The following is a 16,503-nucleotide window of genomic DNA, read 5'->3' as shown; positions in this document are numbered from 1 at the left end:
AAATTTTGGTCAATGACATGAGACAAAGTATATGTGAACTGCTGTATGAAAAGTGAATTTACTCTGTAAATCTTCACCCAAATCCTAATTAAAAAAAAAAAAAAAAGACCTCTTTCAATGCTGAGAGTAAAGATGTCTCTTTGAAGACTAAGGTGCTGGTAACCCAAGCCATGGTATTTTCAATCACCTCATGTATGTGAGAGCTGGACAATGAATAAAGAAGACCAAAGAAGAGTTGATACTTTTGAGTTGTGCTGTTGGCGAAGAATGCTGAAAGTACCATGGACTGCTAAAAGAACTAACAAATCTCTTCTGGAAGAAGTGCAGCCTGAATGCTCCTTGGAAAGGAGAATGGCCAGACTTTGTCTCACCTACTTGGTCATGTTGTAAGAAGGGGCCATTCCCTGAAGAAGGATATCATGCTTGGTAAAGTGGAGCATTGACAAAAAAGGGGAAGTCCCTCAATGAGAGGGATAGACACGGTGGCTGTAACGATGGGCTCAGATATAGCAAGGAGAGTGAGGCTGGCCCAGGACCAGGCAGTGTTTCGTTCTGTTGTTCATTCTATGAGTTGGAATTGAGTCAATGGTAGTGAGTTTTCTTGTTTGTTTGTTTGTTTGTTTGTTTTTACCCCCCAGCAATATGCTGGCACTTAAATGTGTTTATCTTAATGTGCTCACTTGCCAATGATGGATGTCTACGATCATTAGAATTTTTATTAAATTGAAGTAAATAATCTAAGAGAGGCCGGAAGAGATCTCCTACAGTTGAATGTATAAATCTTAATGCTGCTTTTGTCGTTCTTGGCTGTTCTCAATAGCTGAAGTCACTGGGTATAAGTTGGTAAGTTCAGAGCCAGTTTGACTGTGTACACATAATGCAGCTTTCTAGAGGTAGATGGTGTTTAGCTCGTGTTAATCAAACAATAAGCCTGTAGCTTTGACAGCTCACCCACGGTGTGCAGGGTATTACCCTGTGTACTCTGCAGGAGCCCTGGCCCTCAAGACACTTACAGCAATAACTTAGCCAGGTTTATGGTGACATCCAGATGCCTTGGGTTCATATCACCTTAAAGATGAAGGGAAAACAAAAAACCAACTGCTATCAATTCAATTTCAAGTCATAGCAACCCTATAGGACAGGGTAGAACTGCCCCATAGGATTTCCAAGGCTATAGATCTTTACAGAATCAGACTGCCTCATCCTTCTCCCATGGAGTGGCTCATAGAGACCCTATAGGACAGAGACCCATAGGGTTTCCAAGGCTGTAAATCTTTACGGAAGCAGATTGCCTCAGCTTTTTCCCTCAGAGTGGCTAGTAGGTTTGAACCACCAACCTTCTTGTTAGCAGTCAAATGCCTTAGGCACTGTACCACCAGAGCACCTTAGTTTTCTATTGAAAACAACCTATTCGGTTTTTTTTTCATTAAGAGGAAGATGATTGCTGCAGCCTAAGTGGGTTTTTTCTGGAGCTCAGTTACCACCTGCAGTTAAGTAGGGAGGCATGTCCTTGCCTGGAGCTAGGCAGCCAGGGACCACACTGGAAGAACAGATCATTTGTGGCATGGAAAAGCAGTGCAGAAAGCTCAGCAACAGCCAGCTTGAAAGAGAGAGCATGTAGGGGCAGGGATAGTGCAAGCATACATGTCCGTATGAGAAGGGAAAAAGCCCCTTCAGCATGTGGACGCCTGAGCTTCCTGATCCCAGGTATCCCGATGTAAGGAGCTAGCTTGGATAAAATCACCTGGTCCTGCAATGACAAATAGGTTTCCTCCTTGGTGCTGTCTCTGATTGACTCTACCTGGAGAAGGAATGGGGGGGGGGGGAAGCTTCCAGGCTCAGAAGGAAAGTGTGCTGTGATCACTTGGTGATATCTGCCATGGACGTTGGCTAGGAGAGGAGTGGAACTAGCCAGCCCTGAATTTTGGCTGACAAAATGTGATGGCACCTACTTGAATCTCCTCCTCTTCTTTGCATCTGCCTGACTTCTGAATGTTATCCCAAGGCTAATCCAGTGGGATCAAGTGTCCTTTTCCTGTCCCAATCACCATCACCAAGACATTTGATGCAGCAGAGCTTAAGGGGTCTCAAGAGTCAGTATTAACTCTTTCAGCTCCAGGCAGGTACAATTAGCTGGGTTTGAAATGCAGGTAAAGGGGGCCATGGCAGCCTCCTTCACAAACATTTGGCACCAGGTGATTATCCGCCAATGATTTTTTTTTTAAATTGTGATTTGGGTGAAGATTTACAGAGCAAATTCACTTTCCATACAGCAGTTCACATACACTTTGTCTCATGACATTGACCACAGTTTACCACAGTGCAACAGCTCCCCTCCCACTTCCTCCCCATAGTTACCTCTTCCCTTGCCCATCCCTCCATGCACTCCTGCCACCTGAGCTGTCTCCCTGTGAATAAGCAGCCCTTCCTTCTCCCATGATTGTTCTCTCCAAGGAGTGTGTCTACCTCAGGTAAATGTTCAACTCATATGCCTGTCTTTTGTTTCCACCAATAATTTTTAAACTGTGTTCTTCAGAACCTCAGATTCTGAAAGACTCCCTGCTTTGTCCTTGCACAATTCTGGGAGCTGGTGTACAGAGGTAAGAAACAAGACACAGGCCTTGTCTTCATGAAGTTGATGGTCCAAGACAGGTGATTTATGTGCTGAGTGATGACTTTTATGCTAGAGACTGCATGAGAACACCTAGCAGGGAGCCCCAGCCTGAGATAGGGCTAGGAAAGGTCTCCTGGAAGAAAGGAAGTTAAGCTGTGACCATGTTCTGGCTTTGGTTCTCCATGAACCCCAATCACATGTACATCCCCAACTCTTGTGGCCCAAGGACTCAGATAGTCTGACTCTGGTTTTACTCTCAGATTCAGGAGAAGCCTACCAGCCATGGTGTCTGAAGACCACCATTAGCAGCTATTTGCCACATGGTCATTCTCTTTATGACTTTGGGTCTTGTAGGGAATTTAAAAAGTCTCAAAGTAGGGACATCCTTCATTACTTCATCCCCTACTCAGGTCCTCACCAGCTCTCACCTGGACTATTGAGATAGCCTCATAACTTACCTCCTCCTCACCTCCACAGGATCCACCTCCAGAGTGTCTGTTCTAAATGCAGACCTCCTCTCCGCCTGACACCCCTCAGTGGCTCCTAGGCAAGGCTTCAGCCATGCATCAGCCCTTAAGGCTATCAGAACTTCTTGGGGTGGGGGCAGCACTAGTTTCATACTGTGCATTTTCTACCCAAAGTGTCTGAATCATCACACAATCTCATCCCATTCCATCTTCCCGGGGCCCAGGCAAGTATTTCTATTAAGGATGGGAATGTGCTGTATTCTTCAAAAGTGTTGCATAGAAAACTAAGAGGAGGCACCAGGGAAAGCCCCACTCCTTAGCCTGGTGTTCTGCGGCTTTAGAGTCTGCCCCTGCTTGTCTGTCTTGCCTGAGCTCCTCTCCCCAACACCCACGCCTTCTAGTCAGACCAACCTCACTAGACCTCCCTGAGGGCACTCTACTCTGCACTCCCACCTTTCCCTTTGCTCTTCCCCATGGCCTGCCCTGCCTTGTCCTCCTGGCCTACTCATCTTCCAGACTGAGCCGAGCTGCTCTCCACACATGGTCTTTTCCCTGCAGCACCCTGTGATGACCACACCCACAAGCTCTTATCCCACAGTGCCCCATTATGGGATAGTATGGCCTTTTGTGGGCTACCCTGGAATAGCATCCCCATGTGTGGCAATGGTTCTTTGGGAAAGTTGAGCCTGAATCCCAGTATATCGACTTGTTTCTATTACTAGAAGTTTCCATACATTTAATTGTAGAACTGTTTGTCCTCTACTTTTTAAAGAAAAAAGAAAAGTTTTCTTGAAATCAAGATCATTTCTGGATTTAAGGCAGTGACTAACTCCCACCCTTGGAGCCAGACAGACCTGTTTCCAGCATGACTTACCAATACCAATTACCATTCACTCACGGAGAGCCCATGTAGTTCCTGGTGGTGCCAATGGTAAAGCACTTAGCTGCCAACCAAAAGATTGGTGGTTCAAGTTCTACCTAGAGGTGCCTTAGAAAAAAGATCTGGTGATCTACTTCCAAAAAGTCAGCCATTAAAAACCCCGTGGATGGCAGGACTGCTCTGACACACATGGTCACCACTCATGGTTTAGGGCCTTATTAACTGTGTCACTTAGACTATGGCATCATTCTCTTTGCTTCAGTTTCCTCATCTGTAAAATAAGGATAACAATACCTATCCCATTGGTTGTTGCTTTGAGATAAATGAGAGAATATTAGCACTCGGCCTGGCAATCATTAACGCTGATTGGGAAGTGGTCAATCACTGTTAGCTATTATTATTAAAAATATATCCCTGAGTTCTTTTGTGATCCAAAAATAGCAACAGTTCTATTTGCTGGAGTGTGCCCATTAACAAGAGAGCTGAGACTAATATATTTTCCAAATGTTTTCAGCAAAACATCTAGTTAATTCATTCAACAAGCATATTCAGTGAATCCAAATAACCTATTTTCTAAGCAAGCTCATTGCACATATTGCACCTAGACGTGGTACATGATCTCCATTTGCTTCCAAATGCCTTTCCTTGTCCCCAAATCCCTCCTTCTTCCGGTATGGAGCATATCCTATATCTTAAACACCTACCTAACCCTACATCCTTCTCTCCCAATGCCTTCTGCAGGTCCCTCTCCCAGGATACATTGAAGCTTACCCCCGGTCACGTTATCAGCAGAACTCGCCCTCACGGCTCCCTCGCCAGTACAGCCAGCCTTCCAACCTGCACCCCAGCTTGGAGCAGGCCCCAGTGCCCTCCACTGCAGCCTCGCAGCAGAGCCTAGCAGAGAACGATCCATCTGACACACCCCTGACCAACATCTCTACTGCGGCCCTCGTCAAGGCCATCCGGGAAGAGGTGGCCAAGCTGGCCAAGAAACAGACAGACATGTTTGAGTTCCAGGTCTAATGCCTTGCCCCCAGGGGACTCTTAACTTCCAAACTTTGAGGAAACAGTCTTGGGGTTTCTCAAGCCTGACATGTTGGAACTTGTGAGAAGACAGAGTGAGTCATTGTCACCCTCTGTTTCTGATAAGGTGAACAGTGGAACTGCTGGGAAACAGAAAACTCTTGAACGAGTGGATTCTTGGCTTATTCAGCTGATCATGTGTCAGAAGTCCCTGTTTGGGACCATATGTTTGATATCCTGTTATGTTCAATGTATGAACCGTGGGTGTGTTTCCCTAAGGAGCCGTAGTCACAAGAGGCACTAGCTAATCTACAGATTCCTGTCCAGTGCCACATTGTAACACATCACCAGGGGGCAGAATCTAGCTCTATCTTCGGTGACCTCTGCATGTTAACTCTGTTTCTGTGTTAAAGCCAATGCTGGAGTGTGTGGATTAAGCACCAGACTATATTCTGTCTCATTCAGCCACATAAAAATCATCTCCAATCTGTAAGGGAGGTGCTGACTCCAACCAAGGAATTGGAGTCCTTTTCTTTTAAAAGTTCATGTTCAAAGTTAAATGAAGTGGATGAAGATCAGTACTATCAATGGCTGCAACTATAGATAGCCCTGACTCTCACCCTTCCTCCCCTCCCCATTTATTAAACAAAGGCCAAGTAAGAGAACATGAGAAAGGATATTGGATTTGTGCGGATGGGTTTTTGAAAAGCTGTTGTCATTTTGGAAATAGAATACCCTGCAAGTTGGGATCTAACTAAAGGAGAATCGGTGCTAAGAGCTTTTAGGATCCTACAAAAGAAAAACAGTTATGTGTGGAGGTGTCTCCCAGCCCTGCATTGAAGGTGGCCTGAGAATGGAGTGTCTGTCTTTTCTGGAATAATAGATACATTGGCTTTCACAAGAAAATCTCTGTCTCTTCAACAGTGATGTCCAGCATGTGCTGCCAAAAGGTACAAAAGGAAACAGTAATTGATGCCTGTAAGGGACCGGACGGGGGAGCCACAGTCTCCCTAGGCTGCAGCCAGTGTGTGCAGAAGCTTATGAATGTAGAACATCTATTGCTTTATGTTTAAATGTAAATAACATTTTTAAAAGTATATGGATTTAGCCAGATCCCCATAGTTAATGGACACAGAAGACATTTGCTGAAATAACTGGGTGGCCAACCTTATGACCAGGATGTCACAAATCATTCTCCCTGGCATGGGGAATTGCCTCCAGAGCTCAGGCAGAGGACATAACCTTGAAGCATTGAAGGCGCCAGTGGTTCACTGTCTGACAGAACAAACAAAACCATTACTGACTTTGATAGCAGAAAGGGAGGGAACGCTTTGGTTTCCTCATCAAATGTGGGAACTGTGTACAGTGTTGGGGCTTATTCGGTGTCTGCTGGAGAAGGAGGTCCTGTCCTGCCTTCATCCCATGATCCATTTAGCTTCAGCTGTTCCCATCCCCTTCAGAGCTCATCTTTCCATTCTCCTCATGAGTTTCTTTGGTCTTTACTAAGAGAAGGTGAAAATTTTAAATTTGAGAGAATAGGAATAAAACTGATTAGAATGGGAGACTCAAACTATCAAAGCACAGACTTTTCAAAGAAGCTATTTTTATTTCCTAATGGCAAATGCCCCTTTCTGGAAGGTACTGCAGATGACGTCTCATGGAATCCCCAGATGAGTCTCTTGTTCAGATGATGTTAGTTAGGTAGGTCCTTTTGGTATGCTGGTTGATCTTTTCATAGTATTAGTTTTTTGTTACTTAAAAAAAAAAAAAGAAATTCAGCTATAAATAAAATGTATTTTTGTAATTTCCATGTGTATATATGGTATATTTCTACCAATAGCCAGTTGTTGTAGTTCAAAACCCAAATCAGCTTGCAAAACACTGTGGACAGTGCAAGATTTCATTGACAGGTTAACACAATGCCTAAGTCTATCAAAATAGGCATGCAATGCACTTGAATGAACAAAGAGCCAAAGAAACTCAGCCTTTTCATGCAAATGGTATGAGTCTGATAAAGTTAATTACATTGTCCCACTTTATCAATAATATTAATATTTCATCAGTGCAATGATCTATCCAGTACTTTGTCTACTTGGTAAATGCCTGAAAATAGTGTATGTGAAAGCGAAGTGTCAAGACCTCAGTATAATTGAAATATATGTACATGCTTCAAAAGACAGTGTCTGGGCTTTGGATGTTCCAGTGACTCACAGAGAATGAGTCCATAGTTCACAGTGGTACAGCTCTAGCTTACTAAGAGAGTAGACCCACAAATGATGTGGTCTTCACAGAACCCCATGAGATATTGAGTCAGTCAACTGAGATGACTAAATAAGGAATACATTAAATCAGACACTCTGAACCTAGATACTGCAACTGTAAGAAAAATATGTGGGAAGAAAACCTTAATTTGAAAAGATATCAGTGTGTCCATGTTTTCCTACCAACTGGGAGACAGCTGCCATTGTTTTTTACTGACTGAGATGTGGTCCATTCTCTGAAGCATCTGCTAACTTCATGGAGGTGGCAGTTACCTGGACAGTGTACTGTGAGAAAAGGCAGATGGTTTAAAAAAAAAAAAAAAAAGTGCCTCATGGAAGTAAAAATAGAGTTCTATGAGAGCCCAGAGGAGGTGGCAATTAAATTGTGTTCATTATGACTCCCCAGAGTCATAGAAACCACAAAGGAAGGACCTTGGAGACTTCAGAGGAAGAAGCTGAAGTTCAGAGACATGGTGTAAGCTGCCCAAGGAATCAAGCCCAAACCTGCTGATTTGTTAATCCAACTTGCTTTCCATTTCACCATGCTGCCTCCATGCTTTTCTGTGACACACTTCTTTAACTGTGCTTTGATTTTTTTTTTTTTTAAAAAAGATACAAAGGTCATGTGAGGGACTCATAATGTTCTTGAGAAGATAAAAGATGATTGACTCTGTGAGGAACTTGAGATAAAGTGTGTAGAGTACAAATCATTTGTGGCATAATAAACACTTGTTGGCACTGCTCTTGATGTGATTCTTCTCTATTAAAGAAAAATAAATGCATTTTGCAAACTAGGCTTCTTCCAGAGAGAGCCATCCAAGAAATGGTGTTCTCAACTGCAGTTGATGATATGGAGATGTCTTCCTCTCTCAGGGCCATGGATCCAGAGACAAGAAGGATGTTACAACTTGTCACCATGAGGTAGCAGATCCTGCTCTGCATGGGGGGGGGGTGATGTTTGTGGTGGTGCAGGAGCACCAAGATCTGTTTTGTGACCTGGTGCTGTGAACTGAGCCTTATGCAACAAGGAGAGAGAAATTGTTGCCTCTGAAGCGGGAAGTTGCCTCTTTCAGGGTAGGTTATGTAAGAATCAGTTGTCTGGTCCTGGGAGATGTTATATTGTGTGTTTGTTAATTTAAGAACTCAGCAAAGGGCATGTCATTTCTGAGCAGTCTTGATAGTGCCATAGTTATGCAGTGCTGCTACCACAAATGCATGGCTTTAATAAACAGAAATTGGTTTTCTCAGTTTAGTAGACTAGAAGTTTGAATTCAGGGTGCTGGCTCGAGAGGAAAGCTTTCTCTGTTGGCTGTGGAAGAAGGTCCTCTCTCTTGAGTTCCTACTCCTGGTGATCTTTGTGTAGCTTGGTATCTCTCTTCCCCACACCCCAAGTCTCCTCTCCCTGGCTTCTTTAATCTCTTTTATGTCTCAAAGGAGATTGACTTACATGTACCCCACACTAATCTTGCCTAATTAACATAGCAAAGATAACCCATTCCCAAAGGGATTATAATCACAGGCATAGAGATTAGGAGTTATAACACATATATTTGGGGGACAGAATGCAGTCCATAACAAATGGATAGGAAATTGTTAGATCTGTCATTAGAAAAAAAAAAGAAAAGAACTCTCCTGTTAGAAAATTCAGATTGGAAGAAGTGAGTAATTTAAAGACCTGATTTTTTTTTTTTTTTCCAAAGAGATGTTTCTCTAAATTAGAGAAATGGATCAAATGATTTAAATATTGATTACATATAAATGAGCTACTCTTTTCTGCATAACGCACAGGCATTCAGTGTTTAATGAATAAAATAGATTCTATTTTTAAAGTTTAAGGAAAGGTATGAACTTAACCCATTCCTTTTATACTACACAATACACCGGAAAGTAAGTTAGACTTTCCTTGTAAAATACATCCAAATGTTCTTCATAAAGGTCTAAGTACTAGAAATCAAATTCTGCCACTTTTTCAACCTTGAAGATATTTTAGTCAAGGAACTTGGCAAGGGCCAAAGACCCACTCATACCTGCTCAAGTGTAGGGGTTGACTGAAAGAACACAGGGACATTTCAGAGAAACAGAAGACAGCTCCCATCATGGGAAAGGGGTCCAGCCAGCAGCCCTCATCCTTGTCCTGTCTCATATGCTCTCTCCACAAGGGTTTTCTTGCTGTTTGTCTCTGCATGGCTACTCAGTCTCTTACTTCCCTTGACCAACTAGCTTTCTCATTAGGATAAATGTAGCTGAAAATCCACCCTAGGACCCCCTCTACACAACGTTTCCTTTTCAGTGCCCACCACTCTGACTACATCTCTGGCTCCTAGGGCAGATTCTTAAGAATCGGGTTGATCCAGTTCATTTGCCATGAATGAGTCACCCCTGGGTCAGGTGCCCAGCCAAGCAAACTTTATATTGAAAAGATATCAATGGAAAGGCAGGGTCATGTAATACAAGCATGGCCATCCAGACTGGCCCTTCAGAGGAGGCTTTTGATGGGGCCTATGTGCAAGGAGGGAGCACAAGTTAGGCAAGACCTTCAAAAAGGAAACTGCTACAGTTGGAGTTGACTAGAACTCCTAGGATCCCACCCAGTAGCCGGTGCTTGGTGGGCAATCCCTGTGGATCCTACCACAGAGAGAAAGGGCATTTTTCAGTCTAGTATCAGGTGAGAACACATGCTCTTAAAAGCCTGGTAGATTTGGCTAGACCTGCCCCAACCACTTCTCTCCTCAGCACCAGTACTATTGATCCTGCTGCTCAGTCTAAGAAGTCAGTTCTGACCAAGGCTCAGAAGACAATAAATACTTGTAAATTGAATTGGATGATCTTAGCTCAGATGTTATTAATGGGGCTCATGGCCACCAACTTGCATGGGTGAGGAAACCAATGAGCCTCTCAGTCGAATCTTTTGAAACAAAATTGGTTTCAGATGAAAAAGATATTGTGGTTTTGACCTTCTAAAAATAAATTAGTGTCCTGAGAATTGAAAAGTCTCTTGATTTTTTAAAGGTGAACTGTTACAGAATCCTAGCCTGGGGTAAAATCTAGGGTATTTCTGAAAAGGAATATTTAGAAGAAACAGTGCCAGAAACCAATTACTTTAAAAGATATTACATTGCTTTGATTCTGCAGGTTAAAAAAATAGGGACATTTGTGACAGGGCAAAATTTATCATAAGTCAGATACTTTAGTGAGAGCCATTATATAATGAAATCTCTGTTGATTCATTTCATTCTCTGACCTTGGTTGTTGTTGTTGTTGTTATGTGCCGTCGAGTCGGACCTTGGTTAGACTTCTGTAAATTATGAGAGGTGGCCATCAATGGATTTTACAGATATTAACTGTGACCTTGTCTTCTTTTCCTCCATCTCTTCCTTACGTCTGTTCCCACCAACCCTACATATAAACTGAGTAGAGAAAGGGTTTATACCAAACAGAGCCAGAGGAGGATTACCGGACTGGAGATTCTGAAAAAGGTGGACCTATTCTAGACCGCTCTGGTAGCATAGTGGCTAAAGCGCTTGACTGCTAACCAGAAGGCTTGGTGGTTCAAACCCACCAGCCACTCCTCGGAAGGAAGGTTGGGCAATCCTACTTCCATAGTGATACTGCCTCAGAAACCCAAGGAGGGGTCGCTATGAGTCGGGGCCGACTCGACGGCAAACAACAACAACAACAACAACATTCTAGACCGCGGATGACTCCCTTTAAACCAGTCTCAGATTCCTCGTCTGTCAAATGAGTGTAACAATGTTTGCACCTCTCACGTGGTAGTTGTGAGGAGCACATGGCATAACGTATTGGAAAAGGGTTTGAAATGCGTATTGGAAGGTAGTCTTAAATTACTTGCTTCACAATTCAGTTTTATCCAACAAAATAGTTCAGCTCTTCCCATCCACAAAATTTGTATTTTCCCTGGTCTGTGACACAACTTCTTTTTTAAGGAAGACTAAAAAAATTCCTAAGTTTGGAGCTGCCTGCAGAAGCCAGCCTCATGCAGAGTTGCATTTTGCTGTCCCTGTTGTTGTTGCATATGAATTTGGAGGATGTGTAAGCACTTGTCCATGTCCTTTAACTCTAGAGGTAAGAAGCCAGACGTGTGTTTCTTCACCAACCACCTTAGACACATCGAACACAGACAAGTACTGAACCGGAGCCTGGAAAGTAGCTGTTGTCATTGTAACACTTTGCTTTCTAATTAACTTTGTACGTCCTTAGCCTCTGCCGGGAACAAAGCATTCATATGCTGTTAGAATTTTTTATTGTAAAATAAAAGGACAAAGGCTTTCATACCCCCAAATCTGCCTGGTTCTCATTTTACCTCCTTCAGAGGGTGAGATGGAATCCCCTAGGTGACCTCAGTTGTGCCATGGTTCCTGCTGAGGGTTGTTAAAAGAATAGTCATAGGGTTATAGGCTGGGCTGACCCATTGTGGGCCTACAAGCTGTCTCCACCTGACCATGAGCTCATGGGCTGAAAAGAGTTTACTCTCTGGCCTTTCACAGGCACTATCCATGACTTGGTGACTAAAGGAAAATGTATTTTTGGACTGATGGTTCCCAAGGGCTGAAAAGCCAATATCTGCTCAAGTGCCCTTCTGAGAGCATAAAGAAATCTCTTCTAGGTCAGGGGCTACCGATGAGTCCAGGGATGACATTGATGTGGGACACAAACTCCAGAGACCATCCACCTTTCCCACCTTGTGTTAGTCCTGGCAGTCATGCTGCCTGCCATATCTTCAGCCCTATCCAGAGACCGTGTGTCACACTCATGCTCTACTCTCTGGCCTAAACTTATTGGATAGAACAGACATCCAGCCCAGGAGCCACAGTCTCATAGGCTGACCAGGAACTAAGAATTGGATTCTCTACGAAATCACAAGAAACAGTGTCTGTTACCAGTAGATGTTGAAGACAGATGATCGTGACTTTAGAAAGGTCATAATGGGCTGTATTCAAACCAAAGGTCCAAGAAACCAGAATATTGAGTAAGAAGAAGCTTTGAGGCAGAGGAGATTTAGAGGAGAGAGAGCGAGCCTGTCTCCTGTAACAAAAACAGGCAAAAAACAACTCTGATCCTTCTGAGGAGTGCGCAGAGAACCACCAACCCTGGGCTTTTGTGGATTGATCATGGCTTGGGCAGTAACACAGTATTGCTTCTCGGCTTAATCTGCTTAAGTTCTCTGTAAGTACTTAGAAAGCACTGAAATTGAGTTTTTTACTTTTCCCTCTGCCCCTCTCTTTTTAAGAGAGGGCTTAAATATCCATGAAAGACCCCCTAATGTCACTGTCTTGCTGCAGTGATGAGGAATAAACTTGGCTGCTGTGTTTATTATTACCATGGGGCGGGGTCAGTGCAGAGAACAGACCAGGAACCAGGAAACTAAAGGGCTCCCTGCTCGTCCATTCTCTTTTTCCTTCCTCTTGGAGGCTGACTGCTCTTAGCTTTCAGGACAAGTGAAAACAAGTGGTACCTACTTCAGGCCTGGGAATGGTGGTGGAGACAGATCCAGGGAGCTGGAAAAGAAGTGCAAACTCAGCTGCTCCCTGTTGGGTCCCATCAAAAACAGGCATGCAAATGTATTCCAGGGTCTGGACGTCACCAAGTAAACATCATGCATCCATCACATGAGCTTTGCTGGCCATTGAAAACCAGAAAGAACATGCCTAGGAAGGAGCGTGGGGCCAAGGAATGGAAACGTTTTTTTGGATGCCATTGAGTCAGAACTCACAACAACCCCATGTGACAGAGTCAACTACCCCGTAGGGTTTTCTTGGTTGTAAACTTTGCGGAAGCAGATTGCCAAGCTTTTCTTCCACGTTGCCACTGGGTGGGTTCAAACTGCCAACCTTTCCATTAGCAGCCAAGTGTTTAACCATTGCACTACTGGAGCTCCTAATGGAAATGTTAGCAAGGGGAACGTTGATAGTCAACCACTTGTGAAATGCCCACAGATGGTGAGAAGGAAGCCCGGTGGCCCTGAGTCTGTGACCTCTTGGAGATGTGGGTATGGTAAACACTGCTTTGCACAATTGGGCACTTGGCTCAGCAGCACTCCAGTGCTAATATTTGGACAGACCAATAAAGGAAAAAAACCAAAAACATTCTGTTGCTGATGAAGTGATTTTAGCTCACGGTGACCCCGTGTGTTGCAGAGCAGAACAGAGCTCCACAGGGATTTCTTGCCAGTTTCTTTAAGGAAGCAGATCCCCAGGCCTTTCTTCCACATGCCACTGGGCAAGTTCTAACTCTAATCTGTAGGTTAGCAGTCACACAGACCACATTAACCCACATCTGGGGAGAGGCCATTGGAGTTGGAATAACGTTTTGTTAGCATAACACTTTCATACCCAATGCTTCCTCCAGGCCGAAGAGCTCTGGCAAACTCTTTCAAGTGAAAGCACTCCACACTTCCTGGTCTCTGAAATGTGCTTGCTCTGGACTCTGGTGAGCCTTCACTCAACATACAAAAGAACTTGAGTTGTTCCTTGGTGCCCTCTTTCTCACCTATCCCCTCAGTCCCAGTGGCTGAGGCCTTCAGGCCAATAGGACCAGGGGAAGCCATACCCCTTGAGGTCATATCCCAGTGCTGCCAACACAACCCAATGAATAATAAGATGCCCCACAGATGTCTTGCTTATGGGACGTTGAGAAACGACTAGATTTTGAACATCTAAACCAAACCAAACCAAACCCACTGCCAGCGAGTTGATTCTGACTCATAGTTGAACCTTTGGAACAAAGTAGAACTGCCCCATGGGGCTTCCAAGGCTGTAAATCTTTACAGAAGCAGACTGTCTCATCTTTCTCCTGCAGAAGAACTGAGGGGTTTGAACCACCAACCTGTTGGTTAGCAGCCGAATATCTTAACCACTGTGACACCAGAGCTCCTTGATTTTTAACACAGTCTATAAAAGATTGGAGGGTCAATGAAAGAGGGGAAGGCCCTCAATGAGATGGATAGACACGGTGGCTGCAGCGATGGGCTCAGGTATAGTAGGATAGTGAGGCTGGCACAGGACTGGGCAGCATTTTGTTCTGTTGTACATAAGGTCGCTATGAGTCGGAGATGACTCGATGGCACATAACAACAACAACAACATAAAAAAGCTAAATGTTGGGCTGGATGTCTCATGTTTCAACCTACTCTGGTGGGATTCATGGAGGCAAAGTTAGAGGCTATTGGCATGCCCCTGGGAAGGCCCATTTTCTGGGTCAAATTTTGGCAGCATCAAGAGAAAGGGCCTGGATAGTCTGAAGCTGGTGAAAACAAAGCACTGCCTTATTGCCTGAATTGATTTGTGTATTAAGAGTTGGGGGCCTTGGAGACTACATGCTTGCTTTTCTTTTCTTTAACTTAAGCTTTTGTCTCTAAAACCAGTAGGCCCCAAACATGCCTCCTATGTTCTAGGACAGACCCTTAAATATGGATCCAGGTAAAAGAGAACCAATGGCTGAGATGAGTGATCCGATGCCACTACTAGGCAGGCATTTGGCCCCAGAGCAGGATAATGGGGCTGTCTTTCTACCCAGAGGCAGGCCTGTGTGGGAATGTTTGGTTTAGCCTGTTGCTCATTGTGACAGTTGGGGTTGTGTGTCAACTTGATTCCGAGTGGTTTAAGCAGTTGTGGTGTGGTCATTCCCATGATATCTGATGCATATGCTTTGAGCAGCCAATCCACTGAAAAGGAGTTTCCTTAGGGGTGTGGCCTGCTTCCAACATATATGTGGACATCCTGGGAAAATTCAGGAACTTTTCTGTGGATCTGGATCCTGTCATGCTGCCTAAACTGTCCTGTGAGCCAACAATCCACCATTTTGCCTGCTGGTCTTGGATCTGTCATCCGCCAAAGTTAACAGCCTGTTATACTACCTGCCAATCTTGAGCTTGCCAGCCCCTGCTGCTGTGTGAGTCAGGAAATGCCTCCAGCTTGACGTTTCATCCAGGACTTGCCAGCCTCAATACTGTGTGAGCCATTTTCCTGTGATAAATTTCTCTCCCTCTCTCTCTCCATGTATGTATATATATATATATATAAATTTTACTGTTTTTTGCTTCTCTAGAGAACCCAGCCTAAAACAATCATTAATCTTTCATATAACTGAAAGTGATATACCTTCCTCCATAACCATCTATTCAGTCCTTTATTTATTAAGCAAACATTTCCTGAGCACCTATGATGCATCAGATACCACGATAAGCAATGGGGATTCAATGGTGACCAACACACAACTCCTGCTCATAGTCAAGGAAGACTTATCCTTGAAACACACACAAGAACACACACACAAAGCCATTGCTGTTGAGTTGATTTCAATTCATAATGACCTTATGTTGTTGTTGTTGTTATGTGCTGTTGAATTGGACCTGACTCTGTGATCCCTCCTTGGGTTTCCGAGGTGGTATCACTACGGAAATAATTGTCCAACCTACCTTCCAAGGAGTGGGTGGTAGGTTTGAACCTCCAGCCTTCTGGTTCACAGTCAAGTTTAGTCACTGTGCTACCAGAGCTCCTTAGTGACCTTGTAGCCCAACATATTATTGGTTCCATTCACTCAGTGCTTTTTCTACCTCATAAAAGCGAACCAAATAGAAAACAAAGCCCACTTCTGGAAACATTTAAGTGTAGGAAAAGACAGGCTCGGCTGTTGCATCTTATTATGTTACACAGCTTTTTCCTCCCAGTTATCTTTAACCAGTTAGTAAGGTGCCCACAACATCCCCAGGAGAGAACAGAGAAAGTTGCCAACTGCCTACAATCAACAGCATTACAAACCAGGACTTAGAATTGATTCATTCCAGTTCGTTCCAGGTGAGTCGTATAGATGCCCAGGTGATTCTTATGATAAGAATGCATACAAAAGAATCACCTAAGGAATCTTATTAAAACGTAGATTCTGATTCAGTATATCTGGGATGGAAATGCAAATTCTCAGCCAGGAGTCAAACCGGAATGAACTGTTCAAAGCTCTGACCACACTCTAGCTATATTTCGTTAGACAATCACATCCCCTCTCTGAGCCTTAGCGGTGAATGCAGGTCAGACCTAGACAGTGAAGTTTCAACAGAGCTGGAAGGAGAGAGTGCACACTTTACAGCTGCGTGGCATTCTGCAAGCCTGACAAATTGCCATTTAAGAAGCTTCAACTTGAGTACTTCTACCAGTTGGGGAATTCACTATCATATCAGCACTCATGGTCACCCAGAAGGACTCTTGTACTTGGCCTCACCTTGTCAGCTGTCATAGGATTAGCCCC

The 16,503-nt window shown here is 43.9% G+C and overlaps 1 protein-coding gene across 1 annotated transcript in view; it reads left to right on the top strand.

The window, feature by feature from the left end:
• Window positions 1–4,984, top strand: part of KIAA1549L (KIAA1549 like) — a 148,346-nt gene extending 143,362 nt beyond the window's left edge. Inside the window, exon 21 of the mRNA XM_007943312.2 lies at window positions 4,703–4,984. Within this exon, the coding sequence (XP_007941503.2) occupies window positions 4,703–4,984 (282 nt within the window). The remainder of the gene's footprint in view (window positions 1–4,702) is intronic.
• The last annotated feature ends 11,519 nt before the right edge of the window (window positions 4,985–16,503 follow it).

Source organism: Orycteropus afer, unplaced genomic scaffold, assembly GCF_000298275.1.
Source record: "Orycteropus afer afer isolate SDZICR_OR568_19922 unplaced genomic scaffold, OryAfe1.0 scaffold00103, whole genome shotgun sequence".
Lineage (NCBI taxonomy): Eukaryota > Metazoa > Chordata > Mammalia > Tubulidentata > Orycteropodidae > Orycteropus > Orycteropus afer.
The sequence above is the reverse complement of the archived record's forward strand: the minus strand, read 5'-3'. Positions and strand labels throughout refer to the sequence as shown.